The following is a 23,066-nucleotide window of genomic DNA, read 5'->3' on the forward strand; positions in this document are numbered from 1 at the left end:
ATATAAAAGGAGCATGGCTTAAGCTCACAACAGCAAACAATTTGGCCATAAAGGAAAAGTCTGGTCATTTTCAGAATTCAAACTTCTGAAAGAAATAACCAATATACATAACATTTTTACGGTAATGGATATTTGAAAAATAGAAGCAACATCAGAGATGTGCAAAATGACTTTACAATAACCCCCCCACCCCAAAGTAAAAAAGAAACTGTTTTGAAAAGTATTCATTCTTTTCCTGCTTTGTGTGTCAACTGTCACGGTTGCTAGGCGACAGAGCGTAAGGCGGTAAAAGCCGCATAAGGTACAGCTGTTTGAATTCAGAGGCAAAACTATTCCGGTCTCCTTATTTTCAAAGACTTCAAAGGACCCAGTCCAGGTAGACCGGATGCTTGGAAGACGCTGCCTATAAATTCGAACGTACCCATTAACATTAGCATTAACATTAGCATTAACCTGAGCATTAACAAACTTCTTCTTCTTCTTCTAATGGGGTTTTATGGCGGTTGGCAGACTTGTGAATTGTGCATTACCGCCACCAACTGATATGGAGTAAAGCAAGAAAACAGAAAACGATTCACCCCCCCCCCCCCCCCCCCCAAAAAAAAAAAAAAAAAAAAAAAAAAAAAAAAAAAAAAAAAAAAAAACCTGTGTAACTTAAACCAACATAATACTAAATCACATTTGCCCATATAATTTTTAATTTACTCTAGGTCATCTTAACTCTGCCAGTTTCTGATGGTCCCATCGGTCCTCCCATCATACTTCCAACCATCTCCCAGTTCAAATCTTTAATGTCCAGATATTTTTCTGCAGCCTTCACTATTATTTTGATTTTTTCCGTTTTTTTTGTTGTCTGTGCAGTACAATTAATTACTTCTACCATGAAAAGAACAAAATTTGTCTTTTTAACAATAAGTGAGTCTTCATCAATTTTTTGATTCTCTAGAGGTTTGGAATTTGCCGTGTGTTGAACTGTAGGTTTGGGTTTTTCTGACTGAGATGGGATCCTTTTTGCAGCTTCAGCGTAGGTTATTCCGAGCTCAAATTTCATTTTTTTAATTTCCTCAGACCTTTTGCTTGCTTCACAGCCGCGATAGGCAGCAGTATGTTCTCCACCACAATTACAGCATTTTATTTTAGCTTCTTTTCCACATTTTCCGTACTCATGTTCTCCTGCACACCTTCCACACCTCTGTTTCCCTTTACAAACTGCTGCAATGTGACCGAATTTTTGGCATTTGAAACATCTCAATGGTGGAGGATTGTAGATTTTGACATTATAGCTTATGTAACCGATGAATACTTTGCTTGGTAATTGCTCTTCCTCAAATTTAATTAGCACTGATAAACTGTCAGATCTTTCTCCGTTTCTTGTTGTTTTTAACCGTTTTACTTCTTTTACTTTTGCACCGCTTATGTTTTCCAGAATCTCTTTTTCAGAAATTTTTAGAGGAACTCCTCCAATGACTCCCCTGCTGATCTTTTTGTTCTCCATTAGGCTGCACTGAACTCTTATCCCGTCAATTTTGTTGATCCGTATTGCTTTGCCTTGCTGGGCGCTGTCTCTGCAGTTAATTAGCAGGTCTCCACTGTACAGAATTCTGGCACCTCTGACTTCTCCGACAAGTTTATTGATGGTTTTTGTTAAGTGAACCGGATTCCAATTTGTAAAAGAGTCTGCCTGATTAACGACTTTGAATATGACTTTGAATTCATTTTGTTGTGCTGTGGAATGTATGGAATGATCATCACTGGATTGTTCTGAACTAGATTCCCCTTGAACTGATCTCTGTTTTTTCCGCTTTTTCTCATTTTTTGATGTTGCTATCTTCCAACCTTCATTGTCACTATTTCCCTCTTCCATCCCACAAGAATCGCTTCCTGTTTCCTCACTACTCACGGCCCAAGACATTTCTCCATAAGCAGCTTCAAAACACGCGCCATGCACCAAACGACCATCCACATGCAATCCTCCGGGGCCGCATTAACAAACTACAGAACATCATTTCTTTTGAACTACAAATTTTCTAATGAAAGGGTCCTTTTGCTAGTAGTCGCTATGGGTAAAGACACCCATGCGACCAATGTGAAACCTGAATACATTCTACTGTTCTAAATTATTATTTTTTTTATTAAAACTTTTATTTTTCTATTAAAGGTAGACTAATAGCTTTAACTGGAGTATTTAGATATTTTAAATAACAATGTATAAACTTTTTAATTATGTTGTTTCCCTTTTCTTTCAGGCATTATCATGGACGTCTCACCGCTTCCCCTTTCCCCAAAGTTTAAAACTGGCAGTTGGTTTTCGAGGCAAACAAGGTGCCAGGAGGTTTCCAGTGTTTACAAATATCAAGTACAGCTTGAACAGGAAAGCATAGATGTATTTTTAGTTGCTTTGCTTGTCGCTAAAGCTAAGCAACCATAATGTGTTTACCTCCAGAAAAAGCTTCCGAGTTAAAGCAGATAATACAAAACCATCTGCTGAAGGTGAGTTAGCATCAGTCTTCTTTATCATCATGCGGTATATTATTTATAAGTATTTAATATTCTCTAATGGGGACGGTTGTATGAGGAACGTTTTGAGTCGATCGTATGTCCACTGATCACAGAATATAATAAACTTATACCTGTACTTATTTATCTTTTAATGACAGCACGGTGAACCGTATTAGCCTACTTTTTCTATCATTGCATAAATCTACTGTTATGTTCTGCTTATGATATATTTGCACAGGTCTGGGTAAAATGATGGTTATATTTTAATTACATTTTCAAAGCACATTGAAGAAATTCAGAGTTTAAATCCAGTTTATTCAAAATCTTTCATTTGATTTATTCTGCTATTTGTCACCTGCTTTCTGAAATCTGGACACATGTTCTCTATAAAGCTCAGATCTGTGAAGTTTACCTACAGATGATCTGATCTATGATCTTTCAGCCTTTTGACAGCGATGGTTCATGGTCTTTGAAAATCCACAAGGAACAAAACTTATTCTTTCTGGATTTTTGGAAGAAGTTAGTTTTTCAGGATGTTTTAATTCTAATACTGTACATTATTACCCCATAAAATAGTTCCCCCTCAGTCTGCAGCATTGAAACCCCATGGTTGTTTTTCCTTCAGATGGAAGGTCAGGAAAAGAGGCTTGCATGTTGTGTTTTACATGTATGAGGGATTTGTTTAGGTCATAAGGTGCTACATATTGACAAGCAAACATACATTTGGACATAAATCTGATCTGAAAACTATCATTTGGATTAAACAGTTGAGATTTTTCTTATTGTTAGAATAGAAATGATCAGTGCAAATCTTCTAGAAAACAGTTTTTTAAGGAACCCAGATCCCCCTTAATCTCCTCCACATCAACACCTGGAACCCAGAACCCGTTTGCAAAACATTTAGATTCTGATGGCAGAGCCTGAAGCTGTTAGTGTTCAGGGTAGAAAGGCAGCTGCAAGCTTTTCTCCTCACCTTACAGTTCCTGAAGGAAGTCCTCTCTTTATAGAGTGAGCAATACCCTGCAGCCTGCTCTATTCTCTGGTGGTGGGTAGAAGGGCATGGCTGAACTACCTCAGCTAATACAGGTAGTACATCCTCTGCTTGGCCTTCTTGGTGAGTGCATCAGGCACCTTCAGCTGCGAGAGCTTGTCCTACAGCAGGGCTGACATGATATTATTGAGAGCAGAGCTGAAATCAACGAACAGCATCTCGGTGGAGGTTCTTCAGGAGTCCTGCTGCTGCAGAAAATAGTGAAGCCCATGTTTGCCCAATCATCTACAGACCTGCTGACTCTGTATCAGATCCAGTAATGGATTTAAAGAGGGTCAGCACAAGACGGCAGTCATTCAGTCTGGTGGTCCTTGTTTTATATGGGCAGAGAAACATAAAGCAACTGTAAAAGGCGGCCCCGTCCAGGAAACGCACAGCCAGGCAGACGAGCTCTGAGCTAACTCCCATGTCAGAGGATGAAGAGAGCACATCCAGTTAGTCAGTCAGAGAAACAGGACCACACTGAAAAACAGGCAGATCTCCAACATCTATAAACAAAGGTGTTAATGGCAGCAGCACAGCTGATATTTCTCTCTTGATGGAGTCACAGCCAAACAGGAACAGATCAGATGAAGCTACTATGAGAAAAAGCCGAGAGAGCAGAGCGTTAGAGATTGAACTAACATGTTCTGTAGATTAGGAGAAAAGAGATAAAATGATGAAATAGGGGTCCCTATGTCCTCCAGCAGTCTAAGCCTATAGCAGCATAACTATAGAGATAGTTCAGGATAACCTGAGCCACTCTAACTATAAGCTTTATCAAAAAGGAAAGTTTTAAGCCTAGCCTTAAAAGTAGACAGGGTGTCTGCCTCACGGACTAAAACTGGTAGTTGGTTCCACAGGAGAGGAGCCTGATAACTAACAGATCTGCCTCCCATTCTACTTTTAGAAATTCTCGGAACCACTAGTAAACCTGCAGATTGAGAGCGAAGTGCTCTGTTAGGAACATAAGGAACAATCAGATCTCTGATATCAGATGGAGCTTGGCCATTTAAGGCTTTATATGTTAGAAGGAGGGCTGCAATTTGGTCTAAAAATCTTTACTTTTGTGCAGGTTGATGCTTCTTTCCCCCAATGCTGAGTTAATTCTATAAAACCCTTCTAAACTGAAGACTAATCTGCTGCTTATTAAATATGTGTTGATGTCTGAAAGGCTTCACTAACTGGCTGCTTGCTTTCTTTTGGAATCAACCGATAAAACGATTATTTCACCACATCTGATACCCCTTTACAGGTATTTGGTGATAGTGAGCACTAAAGCCCAATTAATACAGATATGGCAGCGTGTCAAAATGTAAACATGACCGCCACAACAAGCAAGCATGTCGTTATTACTGCTGTTCAAAAAATACCTATTATTTTTTAGAATAAAAAAAACAACCTTGAGTCATGTTTGAACTGATGCAGCTTGGGCTGTGTTTTATTCACCCATTTTTCATTTATATATTCAGAAACTAGATGGTGTTACCTTTCAAATAATGTATCATACATGTAATTTGGGCTTCCAGTTCCTAAGTTATTTGCTTTTCCATTTGGGTATGCAAAATAGGCAAATTTCCCAAAATTAGGTGGATATTGAGAGGCTGTGGGAGCTTTCAGAGGCAGGCTGCTCTGGGCTTTTTTTTTTTTTATTATATCCTTTATTTTATGACAAATAATCCCCAGAGTTGTCCTCAGATCAGAGCACCCGTCTTTATTAGCTTACTCAGCGATTCCCGGCCCAGCTGAAGGTGTTCAGGGTGAAAATGAGGAGAATAATAATGTCCCCTGAGCTGCCGACCACCTGATCGACACATAATCCTTTAGACTTCAAACTGGTCTGTTTGACAGTTAGTTGTTGATCCAGGCAGTTGGAGAGGCCTCCACTTGAGTCTGCTGGAGATGCTTATCGAATAAATCGTCGTCTTAAATGTGGGATGTGATGGGAAATGGATGATCTTTCTCTGGCACTTGGAAGAAGTGGCAGTTATCAGACATCTGCTGGATTCTCACAGCCTGACCTGCGCTGAGGATACGATTGCACTGAAATGGAGTTAGCAGTTCATTTGATTCCAGGGGGAGAAAACCCTGGAAAATTTAGCTTTTATGTATTTTACTGTGAAAACAAGAGCACGCTATAATTTAGGAAGTATTTACATTTTTGGCACAAAAACTAGATTAAGGATTAACTAAGGTTTAAGTTTAGTAGAAAGACATTTTTTTATTTTATTTTCCATTATCAAAACATGGATGTGTAAAATATGACACCTAATACTGCTTAGTCAGGTTTTATAGATGCTTTCATGATGAAACGTCGCCGTACAGCAGATCACCTGTAATAAAGCTCTATCATTTTCCTCCGTTCTTCTTTCCATGTCATTTTCCCAGAGCAGAAATAAAAATGTTGACGTTTGTCTTGCTTCTCAGATGGACATCCACGGGAAGATCCGAGAGGTGCTGGCAGAGACTATAAAGGATGATCAAGGCTCAGGGCATCAACATCTGTCTGAGGCAGACTTTGTTCAAGCTCTCCAACGAAGAGGCATCATCGACAACGTGATGAAAGACCTCCACTTTACCCAGGTTTACCACCAGACTTTAAACTCACTTAGCTGAGACTTCAGTAGTCTATTGGTTGGATTCCATCAAAACTGAGTTAATTACAGGGTGTTTAACCCTTCATAGGACACTCAGTGAAATGCTTTAAAGTCAAAATTTCAAACCAATACTGTTATTGGAATCCAAGACAAACCTTTTTACCTGTGTAACATAAAAAAATTATTTTGTTACGTCAAAAACTAATGTCAATGTAATAACAAGAAATGCCAACCTGCCCAAATATATTAGGAAAAATAACCAAAATGCTTCTATAAGAACTCCATTTGTAAGGGGTATGCGAAGTGTTAACTGTGCAGGAGCATTAATTGAAGCACAGTTTCTTCCATTGAATAGTCAAAACTACTTATCCACACGGTATTAAAATATTGACAACATTAAACAATTAAAAATTTACTGTGAGCTGAAGTTAAAGTTCCATTTCTAAAATATGATCTATGAGAGCAAAGCTCTGCTTAAAGCTTTACCTTCAACATGTAGCCACCGAGGCTACTTTTTCTCCTATATTTATTACTCAAGAATAAATTCTTCTGTTTAAAAATCACTTTATAGAAGTTAGAGTATCAACTTAAGCTATTTACTGAATTAAAGTGTAAAAGTATAATTATTAAAACTATTTTATAATTATAAAAGTAAAGTAATGCATAACAAATGTTAAAGGAATAGTACACCCAAAACATGATTAGCCTTCATTTTCTACTCACCCCCATGCTGAACAACAGTCTGGAGTACTTTTTTGATATCTCAAATGCATCTGGAGATCTGGGAGGCTTCTTGCTGTCTGCTGACATTCAAATAATGGAGGTCTATGGTGCCCGAGGCAGAAAGGTCCATAAAAGTCCACAAAAAACGTGTCAATATTCCTCCATACTGCTCGTCCAATGTATTCCAAGTGTCCTGAGTGGGTAGCATCCAGAATTTACTCGAGGATTACTTAGGATTTCCTAAAAGTCCGCGCCTGCGAGTTTGCGAGTCTACAGAAACCGCGGCAGACCAAACCAGATGAAAGTGCGCATTCAGCTCGGCAAAGAACTCATGCTCTTCCTCAACACTGAAGTCCTCAGACATTTTTCTTTCGTTGTTTCTTTCTTTGCACAGGTAAACAGCACATTTCTTCTTCTACGTTTCCATTATTGGCAGAGCAGATGCTGAATGCGCACTTTCATCTGGTTTGGTCTGCCGCGGTTTCCGTAGACTCGCGAACTCGCGTCGTGAACGCGCAGGTGCGCGCTTTTAGGAAATCCTATACACTACTGTTTATGCTCTAAAAACATTCTAAATGACTTCGTTTCGAGTAAATTCTGGATGCTACCCACTCAGGACACTTGGAATACATTGGACGAGCAGTATGGAGGAATATTGACACGTTTTTTGTGGACTTTTATGGACCTTTCTGCCTTGGGCACCATAGACCTCCATTATTTGAATGTCAGCAGACAGCAAGAAACCTCCCAGATCTCCAGATGCATTTGAGATATCAAAAAAGTACTCCAGAGTGTTGTTCAGCATGGGGGTGAGTAGAAAATGAAGGCTAATCATGTTTTGGGTGTACTATTCCTTTAAGGACAGATGCTTTAAACCTTATACTGGTTGCTGTGCAAATGCATTAAAGGAACATTTTCCACAATTCTGAAATTTTTTTTTTTCTTTATTCTAACAGGCTGCAATGAAAATGTACTTAAATTAAAAAAAGACTAACAAGCTTATTTTTAAAATGTAAGGAGTAGAAAGTAGAGATAATAATAAAAAAATGTAAGTAGAAGTAAAAAGTTGTACAAAAAAATAATAATTCCAGTTAGTATAGATAACCAATATTTCTGCCTAAGTGAGATAACAAAGTATTTGTACTTTGTAACTTGACATCTCTGCCTACAAACAATGTAAAACATTTCTTTTATGCCTTAAAATTATACAACTGATTAACGGAATTCCCCCTAACTCCTACTGGCCAGTTAATCTCCCTGCAACTGTAGACATTGATAACTGCTCTAAATATTTTTGCTACTATTGTGGAGACTTTATTTAAAGTTTCTGTCATGCTGAATACCACTGACCGTTTCTCACTTTTTATGGTAGCAAAATGCTACAAATATAGAAGCAGAATCTCCTCCCAAGCCTGCTGCCCATAATGTTGACCAGGATAGGACTCATCTAAAGAGAAGTAAGCAGCATGACTCATAATACATGAGCTAAATGAATGGAGCTGCTCCCCTCATCTGTGTTTTAACAGACTTTGTCATTTGTTTTGATTTGATCTAAGCTAATCTTGATCCATCAAGGCGATACCTTTATCTTCAAGTACTTGGAGGTAAGGCCTTTCTCGAGCACCTCCAGGAATCGGAGCCTTTACCTGGTCAGGTGTGTTCTACGTTTACACTCTACCTGCACTTCCGCAACCAGAGGTTTCGCTCCAAACCAGTTCCCTGTGCATGTGATCCTGACCTGAAGGAAGGCTTCCTTCTAGAGATCCACAGGGATGCCGTTGGTAAGAGGAAACCACCTTTACTGGAATCAATCATCAGATGTCTGTCTCAGTTTTTTTTTGTTTTCTGGCATTTGTTCCTGTTGTTGCAGGAGATGGAAGCAAGATGGTAGATGCAACGACCATGCTGTCTATGTGTGATCCAGTTCACTTTGTGCTGATCAAGACGGACACTTCCAGTGAAACAACGCTTGTCTCCTCTCACTTTCTGGACTGGAGGAGAGTCCTCAGCTCGCCCAGTTGCAAGACATGTTTCCCTGTAGAGCTGATGGGAGTCGGTGAGCATCACTGGATGATGATGAAATAAGATAATGTGTAAAACTGCATCGTTCTTCATGTTTTTGCACTAAAGCCATAAAAAGTATTTTTTAAGATTTTTATTATGTGATAATGCCAGTCCTTTATAAAAACCCAGTTTCTCCCTGTGATGAGAAGCTAGGCGGGTTTTTCTCATTCTCACCACTCAGAGAACAAAAGGATCTGTTCTTGAAGCCAGGTCTTGGGGCTTCTCGCTTGTCTGCACCGAGATTTTCCTTCAAATTGTGTCTTAGATCCTTTTTTTGTGATTTTTCAGGATTTGGATCAGAGTTTTTTGTTAGGAAGAGTCCAATGACCAACTCCACTACTTCTTTCCCATCTTTCATAACCGGAGACACTGATTAATCCAGGTGTGTCTGGCCAATGTCGTCACGGTTACTGAGGTCATGCACATCTGGATTAATCAGTATGTATTAACCAAGAGGCAAATTAGTTTTTCTGTGTTCTGTCTCTTGTGACCTCAGGAACTGGAAAAAATTTCTTGGTTCCTGCAGATTAAGCGACAAGCAGCAGCCACTCCCTGTCTCCCTGGGAAACGCGTGGCCCAGCCTGTTGAAGCCACCTTTAGCACCTGGCCTGCAGGAGTGACTGCAACTATTCCTTTTTCAGCTAATGTCAAAGTAGTGAAAATGTGTTTTTCTGTGGGAGGTCTCAGACTTTGTCCAGCCTTCCTAAAGAAGACTCTAATCACCAAATGTGGTTTGATACCACGCTGCAGCCGCTCTTGTGTTTACAGATGCATCTGATGCTTGAGCTGCTCCTGTGTTCAATGGCAGCGAGTGGCTTTGCCAGGGTTTCCACGGGTCATTAATAATCAATCAAACATTATTTTTTTAATTAAGGCCTTAATTGTCATTAAAATTCAACAAATGAGATTATCGTGGCATTTAAAATGCTTTATTTGAAAAAAAGAAAAAGTTTATAAAAACAATTTCATTAGATATTTCATATTGCGATTTATAACTGCGCAGAACTGCTTCCGGTTGATCGTAAAAGCCGTATGTTTGGAAAAGAAACCTGAGGTGGAGAAAAAGCTAGAGAATCAGGGGAAAAATGCCAATTTCAGCAAAAGTGGCTGGACAAGGAATTCAAGGAACAAGGAATGGTAAAGACGATGAAGGATTTTGCTGTGTGATATATATATATATATATATATATATATATATTGTGATATATATATATATATATATATATATATATATATATATATATATATCTATCTATCAGGGATGGAACGGTTTATGAAAACCGTCTGAAGCGTTCGGTTCGCGTGTGTTGCGTTCGGTTCGTGCTCTGCTCCTTTTTCTCATAGGCGAAGCGTTTACACTCCAGAGCAGAAGGTGGCGGTACTGCGACCAAAGCCAACCACCAGTAGTAAACAAGAAGAAGAAGAAGTGAAGCAGCGTAGCCGGGTGTAGCAGAAAAAAATCTGTTGTTGTGGAGAATTGTGTGGGTATGGCGAGTGGGAATGAACAGGAGTTGGAAGACACGCCAGCAGCACTTTATAGGTCTGCTTTGCATTTAGAGTGACCTACGATGACGGCGGAAAGAAAGTTGTGGATCTAAGTGCCACAGTGTGCAACATTGTGCAACACGTGTTATTTATGCTAACAGCAACATGACCAACATGTCATGCTAACAATCAACATATACCGAACCAAACCAAAAACCGTGACCATGAAACCGTGAACCGAACCGTGGATTTTGTGAACCGTTCCACCCCTAATATATTTTCTATAGACACTGTTTGCTATATTTGCTGTAATAAGAAAATAAGAAAGTAGTTTTAAAAATTTTTATGCAAGAATGTCCACCTCCAAACACCATCTGTTCAGTCAGTTAATCAAGATTACGATCCCGCCTTTAAAATATTTCAGTCAGAGGCGCTGAGACCCCCACATACCGGCAGTGCGCTGTCACTGGGAATCCCCCAGCAGCAGCTGCCTCAGGTTGGTCGCCTCTTGGGGTTTTTCAGCTGTTGTTTGTGACGGCTGTATGTGGTACAAACTGCAGGAACCAGAATAATAAAAACAAACATATTTTGCAGGCAGATTTTGACACTTATCCTTAGTTTAGTTGTTAATAAACTATTTCAGAGGAGTGATCATAGCGCTCTGCATCAGCAGCGCTGAGACGGTCTCCCTGCCAGCTCGTGCGTCGGGCAGCAAAAATTAAATTTTTCCATCAGCGCATTACCAGCCTCAGAAGCTCATGAGCTCAGGACCTTCTGATGCGCCTCAACAATTGACTTTGCATGTAAACCCTCTGCTTCTGCTGTTCAAATCACGTAGCATAATATTACATAACAAATTAACATTCTGTAGTTTCAAATGCAACATTTCATCATCATATGTTTGTAGTTGACTTAGAAGGCTTAGAAAAACAGCATGTAGAACCTTTAGACTTTAAACGGCACATCTATGAAAGTTTGCCTCGAGCTGTATGTAGCTACGCCATCTGTCCAATATTTGGGTTTAGTTTAAAGTATTTTTTGATGAAATAGAACTTGCAGCATAGAGTGGGATTTGCTTCTGTGTCGTCTCCTGTGATATGATGAACATACAGCTTTGAGTGAAATGATTGTGTGTCACCAGGTAGTGAGAGTAAAATCCCTGCAGGCATTTTGACCGTCAGCCTGGAGCTCTTCCCTCCTCTCCAAGAGACTCTGAGCGCCGATATCATCAGTACACAGGTAAGAGCAGCAGGACCTGTAGAACGGGGTGATGGACTTGATCTATAGTCAAAAATCTATGATCAAGATATTTTTAGTTAATATTGCAATGACCAGAAATAGTAAAGTATGCCAATTTTGTTTCCTCTCTGTTTCTCATCTGGGCATCAATTCTAAAAATACGACTTGCTCAAGAAGAGTTTCTAATGATAAACTTAAAATGTTATGATGGATTATCTTTCACAATAACCAGTATAATAATCTGAGATAATCCAGTGTGGATAATAAGTACAACATTTAATAAAGGTTTATGATAAATGTTTAAGGAAAGAAACATGCTACTTTGATATGAGCCGTTAAAAGACCTCATTTGGTCCATCTAGATTATTTTATCGGCATCAGCCGCTCCAGACTTTCTGTCTCAGTGACTAAGAGACTTCCTTGTACTTGTGGTTTATTTATTTCCTTTATTTCTGAATGAGCTTAGCCGCTGTGAGAACATGAGGAATTATTACCACAGAATTCCATTACTGCTGTCAGAGCCGTTCCTCCCAGGAAAAGCCATCAATGAGGTCCTGTGAAATATGAACACACTGAATGGGGATGCTGATGTCACCGAACTCTGCTTTTAGCAATCACTGGAGAGGCAGAGAACGGCAGAGAAGGAAAGGCTCTTCCTGGTTTACGCCAAACAGTGGTGGAGAGAGTTCCTGGAGATCCGATCGTCTCACCAGTCCAAACTGGTCAAGATCTTTGCTCAGGTTTGGCTTCCCTTTAGAATTCAAAGAACTTTGTTTTCTTATATCCTTCCCTCTTTTTAAGGTATTCTTGTATTTGATCCATTTGACCTTTGATTCTGTACCCACTTTTTTTTTCTGGAGGTCAATAATACAAACAAAATAAGGGAAAAGTTGTCATCTTTTCTTATCATTGTCCCTAAATAGTTGAGGCCTTCCCTTTTCATTTCTATACTCCTGAAATGTTTTTCTGTGCTTTTCACAGGATGAGAACGGGGTGAACAGGCCAGTGTGTTCCTACGTACGTGTCCTACGGGCCGGCCGCCTGCTGGAGAGCCCAAGACAGGCCGCCCGGTTCGTCAGCCTTCTCGCCCATGAGCGAGCCCCGGTGGTGGGAGGAGGGGGCAAGCAGGAGCAGTGGTGCACACTGATGGCTTTTCTGTGTAGAGGGAAGGTGAGTGACTTCGGCAGGCGCAGAGCTAACAGAACTGGCAGCGTTGAGAGGCAAGGGCTCAAACATGTACGGCTGTAAGCCTTCTAGACCAAAGGGGGCAAAGAACTCTGTTTACATGTATAGTTAATACAACTATTCCTTATTTGTGCACATTATGTTTTTCATGAAAATCCATACGCCAAAATGCCATCAGAACATAGAGACATATACCCCATTTACACTACCCTTGAAAAACCATGCCGAGCTCAGTAACTGAGATAACTTATCGTGTGTAAATGGAAAGCAAACTGAACTGAACCGAGCGAGACACAACCGGACCGAGCTAACTGCAGACCAGTTCCAGAGGTGGGCTCAGCTTGGTTTTTCCCTGGCTCGGTTTTCTGATAACAAGAGCGCATGAGCAGAACGCGTCATCTCCGTCTGGCTGCACATCGCGATTCACACTCCATTCCAGTAGTTGGCGGTAATGCCCCTCCGGAAACAGAAGAAGAAGAACGACTTCTTCTTCAACTATAAACAACAATCAAAATCTTCTCCACGCAACATTTTAAATAATGGCATTTTAAATAATAACACCGAAGTACAGCAATAATAATCAAGATTAACTTTCTGAATGTGATGGCCGCCACCATTTTAATTTGCTTGATTCCATCCTTCTTTGTCGTCTTCTTCTTGTGTTTTATGGCGGTTGGCAAACAACTTTTGGTGCATTACCGCCAACAAACTGCTTGATTTCCTCCCTTAATACTGGCAGCAATACCACAGATTGTCACTAGGAGGCGAGGAGACGAGGAACCGAGATAGCGTGATGTGTAAACGGTCGTCAGCTCGGACCGGTCTCGGCATGGATCGGTTTTTCAAGGGTAGTATAAATGGGGCTATAGACAGATTTATTTTGTCCTTTTGTATACACGAATGTAAACAAAGAGAAAGAGATTCAGTTTAAAACAGCTATGGAGAATTCAGTTTTTTAAATTGCAGCCTTGATAAATACATAAAAAAAAATGCTTAAAAAAATAAAGAACGCTTATAATATTAACCCTATGTTTAGCCACTTTTCAGACCCCTCTGGCGCTGTTATTTCAAAAAAGTGCCTAGCGCCAAACTTTTTTCTGCTACTGGCATCAACATATAAAAGCACCAAACTCTGCTCTCCAGAGCAAGTAGATTGGTAACCCCGCGTCCTGCTCTCCTCTATCTTATCAACTGTCATGATTCATGCAGCTATTATTTCATCCACATGAAAAATGGAGAACAGATAAGCAGATCATGACTTGTCTACAGTGAAAAGAAGGACTGGGTTATTTACTTTTCACTTCGCCTTTTTGGAAACGCAAAGCGTAATGATGGGAAAAAAATCTTTCATTCCTTCATTCCAAACAATATTTGGATTCAATACAACACTGCATGCGGAGGTGCTCTGGTGCGTGAACATAGCCTTTCAACACCACTCATGTGCTTCTAATGAAGGTGTATCCAAATTGTTTCAGGCAATCTTTCAGGATTCAGAAATAGCCGAATCTTTCACCTGTGGAAAATAAATCTTGGCACACTTATGGCTGCAATGCTAAGAAAATCTAATACTCCAACTGAGACTCATGCATTATTCCACTTTTCTAAAAAAGAAATATATCCTTTGTACCATATGTACCATGTTTGGTAGCATTTTCCATACATAGTCATTTTTGTAGCATGTGTTTTAGTATCTACTGTTTTCAAATATTTCGAGCCAAGTTCCATTTCACTTTCAGTGCTATGACTTAACATCTTCTCAAGGCCCTTTAGAATACATAGATATTTTTAGAGTCTCTCTCTTTATCGTCATGGGTACTTGTTTATGGCATTATAATAATTTCAAAGAGCATTAAAAAGCATTGAATTAGAGTTACTAATTTCTGTATAAACCCTGATTATGTTGGCCTTCAAAATCAGGAGTATCTTGAAATTCTGTTATAATGTAGAAGATGTAAAGCAAAACACATCTAGACAATTTGAAATAAAAATGACAGATAAATATAAACATATTTAGTGAGATTGCTATTTCATTTCCTCTTTTTTGGAAAATTGTTGAAAAACGGGCCAGGCTAGAGATTAAAACATTTTTTTTTTAGTTTGAGAATAAATATTGTAATGTTACGAGAATGAAGTCATCATACTACAACCCGTTTCAGAGAGAAAGCTTGGAGCTCCGACCAGCATGTGACGGCCGACCAGCTCCACCAATCAGCAACCTGAGTTCACTTTGACATTCTGCCCAATTAACCCCACACTGCTCCTCGGGCGTCGCACAAAGGCAGCCCACTGCTCACCAAGGGGATAGGTTAAATGCAGAGATAAATTTCTCCAATGTGAGGTCAATAAAGTTCAGAATTTGATGCTGGTGCTAAAAGATTTCCTTAGTTGTCAAACCAGAGCCAAAGTATACACTGGAAAAACGATCTTGAAATAAGTAAACATTTCTTAAATTAAGCGTATTTGCCATTAATTTCAGTAGGTAAATGAGATAGTTTGCCAATGGAATGAGTATTTTTACTCTTAAAATAATATATTTAGATCATATGCACTTTAAATAATACAATGCAATTATGTTTTTTTTATTTTAGTCTAAATTGTCCTGTTCCATTTGCAAAATGTCTCTTTTGCTTCCTCAATCCAAGAACAAATGCACTTATTTTAAGAAAAAATGACTTATCTAGATTTTGATTTTTTCCAGTGTAACTTCACATGATGCTCCACATTCCTCATTTTGGGGAAGACGGTGCTTCTTGTAAGAGTTTTCATAAAATACAACTTTATTATCGTAATATTTGGACTTTATTCTCCTAATATTATGATTTTCTCGTAATTTTATGACTTTATTCTCGTAGTATTACGACTTTATTCTCATAGTTTTATAACTTTATTCTCATAATGCTATGATTTTATTCTCATAATTTTATGATTTTATTCCCGTAGTGTGATTGATTTAACTGTACTTTTTTTTCTAAATCATCCTGTCCTTAAACCTGGAACGACGTTCCAGTATCTGGAAAGCCTCACAAACTCTGCTAACCTGTCTCCACTCACACCCCTGTTCTAAATATGGTGGATCATCCTATTTCTGAGGAAAAAAGATTAGTCTAGAGTTGACTGGCTGCTGCATTTGATAGCGGGGAATTTCCTAGACCTCCACAGGATGAATGCTCAGTGCTTCTCAGTAAGAGCCTGGCAGGATAGACACAGCACAATTCCTACAAAGTGGCCCTTGTCAGCTTTGATTTATGAGTTTCATTTCAGGGAAAATTAATTTAGCCTCATCAGACTGCAGCCTGTTCTGATGCTACCATCCATAGTAGCACTTCTGGGGAACATCTATCATTCTGACTTGCCCACAGCCAAAGCCAGCACACAAAGCAGCAGCTCCCTACTAAAAAACCTTTTTACTGGAAAAGTTGCACACGTTATATTAAAGCATTCTACTGTTTAAGCTAATTTGACAACATTAGAACTGATTTCCTTTCCTTCTGAGATATTGTTGTCTCCTTACATACTGAGGTGGAAAAGTGATAAATTAGTTTAGCCTGTTAAAATGGCATCCTTTGTGTCTAAATCGATTATAAGCAGCGTTTCATTCTATTTTATCAGCACAGAGGTCAGTGTTAATCTATTGTTTCCTCACAGCTAAGGAAATATTTTGCTTTTAATTCAGCAGTAAGTTAGTTTAGATGAAGCAGTATACGTAGCATTCAGAAAATCAGTCCCAGTAATTCAGGAAGCTAGTTTTCTAGTTTTCAGCAGCAAAAACCTTGAGCTGTAATTTTTCGAGGAAAACACTCAAATATTCTGATCATCCCGTCTGCAGAGGCTCAAAGGAAAACCGAGAATTTAATTTCAGCGTAAAGGAAAATTATTCTTGTTTCGTAAATGGATGATTACTGAATCTGAAAGGAGGTCATCTGATCTGCCCATCTGGACTCCTTGGTCCTGTTTAGTTTTCACTTTGGGTTTTCAGTTACGCTTGAATTTATGTTATTCTGTCTTGTTTTTAGGATTTATATCATTTTTTTATTTTTTTGTTTTGTTCCTCCATTTTAGTTTTTTCAGTTATCTCTTTTGTGTTTTTGGTATTTATTTATTTATCGTCTAGTTTGTTATATTTGTTGTTTCTGTAATCTATACATTATGCTCCTCCATGGCACATTAGTTTTCTACTTTACCAAGTCTGTTTCCCATAGTTTACTTTTCCCTTGGTCATTGTTTTATTTTTCCTTTTGTCATATTGGTTCCCAGCTCTATTGTTTTTTTCAGTTACTCTCCGTTGCCCCCTTGTGTCACTTTCCTTCCCCTTAGTTTTCTTCTAGGTATTTCTCTGCGCACCTGTTTGCACATCCTATAATTGAAATGGATGAAACTCCTTTGGAGTGGGAGTCGTTTTGCTCCTTTTATTAGCCTGCAATGGCCAACAATTCCCTTTACGATCCACTTTCAGAGACATAGACAGGTATAGGGCAATGGAAGCTAACCAAAGAACCCAAACGACCCCCTATACCAAAGGGGTGGACCCATTCACCCGTTTCAATTTGCATGTTTTCTAAGCAAAAGCTACTGTAACTCTACTGCAACTCAACACTATTTCTGACATTCAAATTGAAAAGGTTTCCTGGATGGGAAGTGAAACGTCTTTAAACTTGGAAGTAAAGTCCATGGATTGTTTTTTTTGTGTGACTTTTTTGAAACAAACCTTGTTTGTATGTCTTAAATGTGCGTAGCAATCTTGGTAGACCACAAACAGTGCAAAACCTATTGTATGTGCAAAAAAAAAAAATTGTATATGCAATTTAGTGCCTCTTATTTGAAGGGTTTGATCAGGCTCTAAGTCTATTACAGAGAGCAAGAAGATGTTGTGGCTTTAATATTTACAAGTCCCCACAGATCCCAAAACATCACTGTTTGTCATACCACAGGGAGACTGTGAGGACCATGCCACTCTGCTCTGCAGCCTTCTGCTGGGCTTTGGGCTGGATGCATATGTCTGTGTGGGTACCAAGGCCAAGAGTGGTCCACATGCCTGGGTCCTGACACGCGGTACTGATGGAAGCATCACTTTCTGGGAGAGCCTGACAGCACACAGGTTGGATTGAAATTGAATCTCTTTATAAATGTAACAGTTGCACCTTTTTGATCTGGTTACACTTTGTCCAAAATTAAAACACGTTCAGGAAATCTTTTATTGTTCTTAATATAAAGCTGATATAAATATGAATCCATGCATGGATGGATGGCTGGATATATTTTATTAAGATTCCTTGAAACAGCCATCATAGAGCTGACATAAGCAGACACAAGCCGTTTACTCACGCAGCCTCATCTGTGCTTCTTTAACACAGGTCTAAATGCATTATTGCCACCTTTACTCTCTAAGGCTGGCTCTTTTATAACTACACTCTAAGTGAGCCGCATACAGTGAGGCAGCAAATTAGATGTTGGAAATTGGCCTGTTTTTCAGTGTAGCCCTGTTTCTCTGACTGTGACTGGCTGGATGTGCTCTCTTCATCCTCTGACATGGGAGCTGGCTCAGAGCTCGTCTGCCTGGCTGTGTTTCCTTGACGGGGCCGCATGTGGAGCTGATCTATAGTTGCCTTTTGTATTTCTTCTTCTTTCTTTATGACTGCTTCTGTCTCCTTGAACCCCAGTCGGCCTCGGCAGATGGCCGCTCACACTAAGCCTGGTTCTGTTGGAGGTTTCTTCCTGTTCAAAGGGAGTTTTTCCTCTCCACTGTCGCTACAAGCATGCTTAGTGTGAGGGATTGCATTCGAGTCAATGAGTCGATGCAATCAGATGGTTTTCCTTAGATACAAAACTTTGAATCAATTTCCCCGTGTGATCTGGTGATCTGTAAAGTGCCCTGAGATGACGTGTGTCATGGATTGGTGCTAAAGAAATAAACTGAATTGAATTATCAAAGTTCAGTTTTCCTTCATCAAACATTATCCATATTTCTGAGCTACTGAACAAGAAATTAGCAGGGAAATTTGTAACCAAGTGGTGGTAAATTTAAATCCTTTTTTTTTTTTTTTTTTAATGATTTGACTTCTGTATTTGTAATCAGATATCTGCACCGACCAATTGATCCAGACGCTCCCCCTCTGGCCCCCCAACCGAAATCCTCGGCCCCTTATCGTACCGTGGGCTGCGTCTTCAACCACCAGACCTTCCTGGCTAACTGCCAGCCTTCTGATGCTGTGGAGCTTTGTGTCTTTGACTTCCAGGTAGGATCATTGGCTGCTCAAACCTGGTGGATACGGCAGCTACATTTATGTCCACCACAATCTGTAACAGTCCATGAACTTACAGCTTGTTTCAAGCTAAAATAGGATTGGGTCTGTGAGGATATTTTCAAAGTGTTTTTCCTTTAGAATCCGTCACGCTGGAAGGCGATGAGTGAAGAAGCTCTGAAGTCTGTCTGTGCTCCAGGATCCACCACATCTTTACCTCCTCTGCCTCCTCTCTGCGCTCCGTCTCTGGATCCTGCTGTGGCCAGCAACCATTTGGAGTTGGAGATGCGCTTCCTGGTGTCAGAGCATAGAAAGGTAAAACTCAGTAGCGGACAGGGTGTGGTTTAGCAGTAGATTTACCAGTTTACCACAGGGCCTGAAATTCATGGCAGGGTAGCGGGAACAGTGCAATATATGCTCCAACCCCATAAGTCCAGTTTTTATAATGCGGGAAAGTCCCTCTTTAAAAAGATCACAGCAATGTGAAATAAACTGAACTGAATGTCTTTTCTGTCTAAATCTGCTACACTTCCTGCCCAGTTTGTGATAAATTAATGAAAAAAAAAAAAGAGAAAATGGAGGCTGTAGCTGTGTGGCTCAGGAAACTGGATGTAATCCCTCTAAGTATCATATGACCAATTAATGGTTGAATAACTTTTATTTTTTTTTGGTTCATGGTCTCCAGGATCTTGATCTGACCACAGTGTGGGACGACCACCTCTCCTACCTGCTGTCCTCGGCACTGTCGGCTTATGAAATGGAGCGCTGCACCGGCGTCTCCTGTGGCAACGAAGAGTTCCAGGACGCAGTAAGGAGGGCCGTGCCGGACGGACACACCTTCAAAGGGTTCCCCATTCACTTCCTGCACCGCAACGCTCGCAGAGCCTTCGCCACCTGCCTCAGGTCAGATCTTGCTCTAACACCCTGGTCTTCTGCTCTAATCAGCTATTTCTTAGTGTTACTCAAAGCAAAAGTCAAAGTGTTTTGTTAAGTTTAGGGGGCTGCACAGTGGGGCAGTTTGTAGCAGTGTTGCCTTGCAGCATGTTATCCCCATGCTTATGTAGATTCTTTCCAGGTACTCTGACTTCCTCCCACAGTGTTACCCCAAAATTCCACATCCTCCGTGACTCTGCTCCGCTCCAGACCATCTGTCTAAGGAACTCAAAGTCAGAGAAAAAGATGGAAGCAGGGATTAAAGTATTCTGGCCCCAGGCTGGATTTCCGGCTCGTAGCGGTTGCCTGTGGGTAAAAGAAATCACTAGAAAATAAATTAACCGTAAATAAGACAATCGAAATCCCTCTTGCATTTGTCAGCTAATGGTAGCAAAAGAGCACTCTGAAACTAACAGCATTAGCCAATCAGAAGAAGGGGGCGGGTCTTAGGAACGCGTGTACCTCCTCCTCTCGTTTCTTGCTCAAGTCGCCAGATAGATTGTGGTTCAGTGCTGAAGTTCTACATGGAAATTCACCTTGTGCCGTTAACGGCTCCATTCAACAGAGAGACGTGTAAAAAGTCAAAAAATAAATAAATAAAACTTTGTATTTGGAGAGAAAGACCGAAGGATATAGAGAATGGAATTGCATGGAGTGGGCCTAATGCAGTTCATGAACTCTGGGGAAGATGTCACCACCATCGATAAAGGTCTCTGATATAAATGGCGCTGGGCATTGCTGGAGCAGACAGGGCGAGATGGCGAGCTATTTAGCAGCTGGTGCAGGAAGTTAGGTGAACTAGGCGCTTGCTTCTGCAGGCTGTGCTCCTGGAATGCTTAACAGCAACACAGGATATAGATGCACTTTTGCCATCTTCTGGCCGTTTTTGGTATTGGATTTTTGAGAGTCAAATTTAGTCGTAAACCATTCATGAAATCTCTGATCCCATGCCCCCCACATCCCTCAATATGGCATGAAAAAGGCTTGCGTTGTTTTTCTCTAATCTCTGTGGAAGGCTTCAGGTTACAGCACCTTTGATGACGTCTGGTAGCAGAACCCAACCTTCTCGCAGAAACCCAAAGTTAACCCAGCCTGACATTAACTGCTGTACTGTAACAGTAATATGACCTTCCATAAAGTCCAGGGGAAACTGAACCAAACTCTGGTGTTTGTGTATATATATTTGACTGTATAGAGTCAATGAAGGCTAGAAGATTTTTTACACATGTTCACACAATTCTGTTCTTAGAACTTTTGAAGTTTTTCTAATAATTCATTCTAAGCTCAAAATTAAAGTGGTGTCCATGTCTGCAGGTGAGCGCAGACTCCTGACAGTTGTTTTAATAAACTACTCTCCTATCTTACAGGTCTCCATTCTGTGAAGAGATAGTGTGTTGCCGTGGCGACCATGTGAGGCTTGCCGTTCGTGTCCGGGTTTTTGTGTATCCTGAGAATGCCTGCGCAGTGTGGATGATGTTTGCCTGTAAATACCGCTCTGTGCTCTGACCGCCTGATGTCCTACGCTGCACAAAGACCCCTGCAGGACGCACGGCTCCACAAGAACACTGATCTGACCTCAGTAAACTTGAGGAAAGATTATTTTATAAATCACTAGAATATTTATGTTTGAAGACATTTTTTTTATTTTTGCAAATAAACTGAAATTTTAACAACTGCACACTTTTTTATGGATATTATTGGAGCACATTGGTCTTGCTTTTATGCTTCAAGTTGCAGTGGTATATATATATATTTATATATTTTATTTTTGATAACTTCAGCTGATAAGTTTTCGTATTCCAGCTTAGGATACACACAAAGCAATGTTTTTAATTCCTAACTAGAAAATCACTGAGAACGCCAACCTCAACCAAGCTGAAAATTCTTTCCCAAATTGTGGCTCACATCTATAGCTGATCTGCATCATTACTAAATTAAATTAATAATTCCTTGCCTTGAGGTGCACCGTGGGTAAAAATGTCCATAAAATCTGTTCATAAGTTTTTTATGATCCTAAAAAAAACCACAGATGTTTCCTCTCTTTTTTTGTTTTTTGTTTTTGTCTTCAGTGAAATACCTCCAAACTTTTTGAGTCCCATGCTGAGGCTGTGGTAGTGATGGGCTCAGCACCTCCGATGCATCGGTGCATGCATGTTGCCCACAGAGCAAAACACAGTATTGGTGCGTGTGCCGTTTCAAGAAAGTCATGTGACCGATACAGGAGTTGTTTCTAACTGACTGACTCACTAAACTGTTTAAAAATGTTTCTGTCATCATGATGCATCTGCTAAAAAAATGTCTCATCTTTTGCGGTTTATAATTAAAATTATCAAGAATTTTGGAGCAGCCTAAAAGGAACAGGAACATTTCAGCCATTATGTTTTCATTTTAATTTTCTTGTTGTGTCATACTTTTCCTCTCAGTTATCACTCAACTTATCTGAATTTAATTTGAATTCAAAGTTAATTTCTCTTAGTTTACTTTTTTAATGTCCCTATTGTTTTAAAAATATGATTTAAAATCCTTGTCATCAATCACATTTTCCCCTAAATGTTCATGTTATGATATATGTTTATCATAGTACTTTTGTATCTCTGCTTCTGTCTCCTTGAACCCCAGTCGGCCTCAGCAGATGGCCGCTCACACTGAGCCTGGTTCTGCTGAAGGTTTCTTCCTGTTAAAAGGGAGTTTTTCCTCTCCACTGTCGCTACAAGCATGCTTAGTGTGAGGGATTGCCTTTGAATCAATGAGTCGACGCAATCAGCCGGTTTTCATTAGATAGAAAACTTTAAATCAATTTCACTGGATGATCTGGTGAACTGTAAAGTCACTTGAGATTACTTGTGTTTTGAATTGGCGCTATAGAAATAATCTGAATTGAACTGAATCAATTCAGTTTGGTCTGTCAGATAAGCTGCCTGTAGCGTCTTTAAAGATCCAGCAGGTGTCTGTATCCTGTGAGACAGTATCAATACAGTTTGGCAATGTGTCGAAATGCTTCAAGATGCCTCATTAAACCAACACTAGGCTGTCAATAGTCACTACTGCCACACTATTGTTTAGTGGAGAACT

At 39.9% G+C, this 23,066-nt stretch overlaps 1 protein-coding gene across 1 annotated transcript; it reads left to right on the top strand.

Annotated features, from left to right (window-relative positions):
* The first annotated feature begins 2,269 nt into the window (after positions 1–2,269).
* cep76 (centrosomal protein 76) lies at positions 2,270–21,672 on the top strand. Its single transcript, XM_038306237.1, has 13 exons — positions 2,270–2,490; positions 5,957–6,112; positions 8,222–8,306; positions 8,406–8,630; positions 8,720–8,905; positions 11,540–11,637; positions 12,249–12,377; positions 12,619–12,807; positions 17,751–17,917; positions 18,896–19,055; positions 19,203–19,376; positions 19,747–19,964; positions 21,362–21,672. The coding sequence occupies exons 1-13, from the start codon at positions 2,428–2,430 to the stop codon at positions 21,498–21,500; spliced, it is 1,989 nt and encodes a 662-aa protein (XP_038162165.1). The 5' UTR covers positions 2,270–2,427; the 3' UTR covers positions 21,501–21,672.
* Positions 21,673–23,066: the final 1,394 nt, after the last annotated feature.

The sequence above is a fragment of the Cyprinodon tularosa genome, unplaced genomic scaffold (genome assembly GCF_016077235.1).
Source record: "Cyprinodon tularosa strain WSP-4 unplaced genomic scaffold, ASM1607723v1 ctg577, whole genome shotgun sequence".
Classification (NCBI taxonomy): Eukaryota; Metazoa; Chordata; class Actinopteri; order Cyprinodontiformes; family Cyprinodontidae; genus Cyprinodon; species Cyprinodon tularosa.

Coding starts and splice junctions, on each gene's coding strand:
- cep76 (XM_038306237.1), top strand. CDS start 2,428: ATGTGTTTACCTCCAGAAAAAGCTTCCGAGTTAAAGCAGATAATACAA. Junction 6,113..8,221: donor AAGACCTCCACTTTACCCAG/GTTTACCACCAG, acceptor TTTTTATGGTAG/CAAAATGCTACAAATATAGA. Junction 19,056..19,202: donor TTTGTGTCTTTGACTTCCAG/GTAGGATCATTG, acceptor TTTTTCCTTTAG/AATCCGTCACGCTGGAAGGC.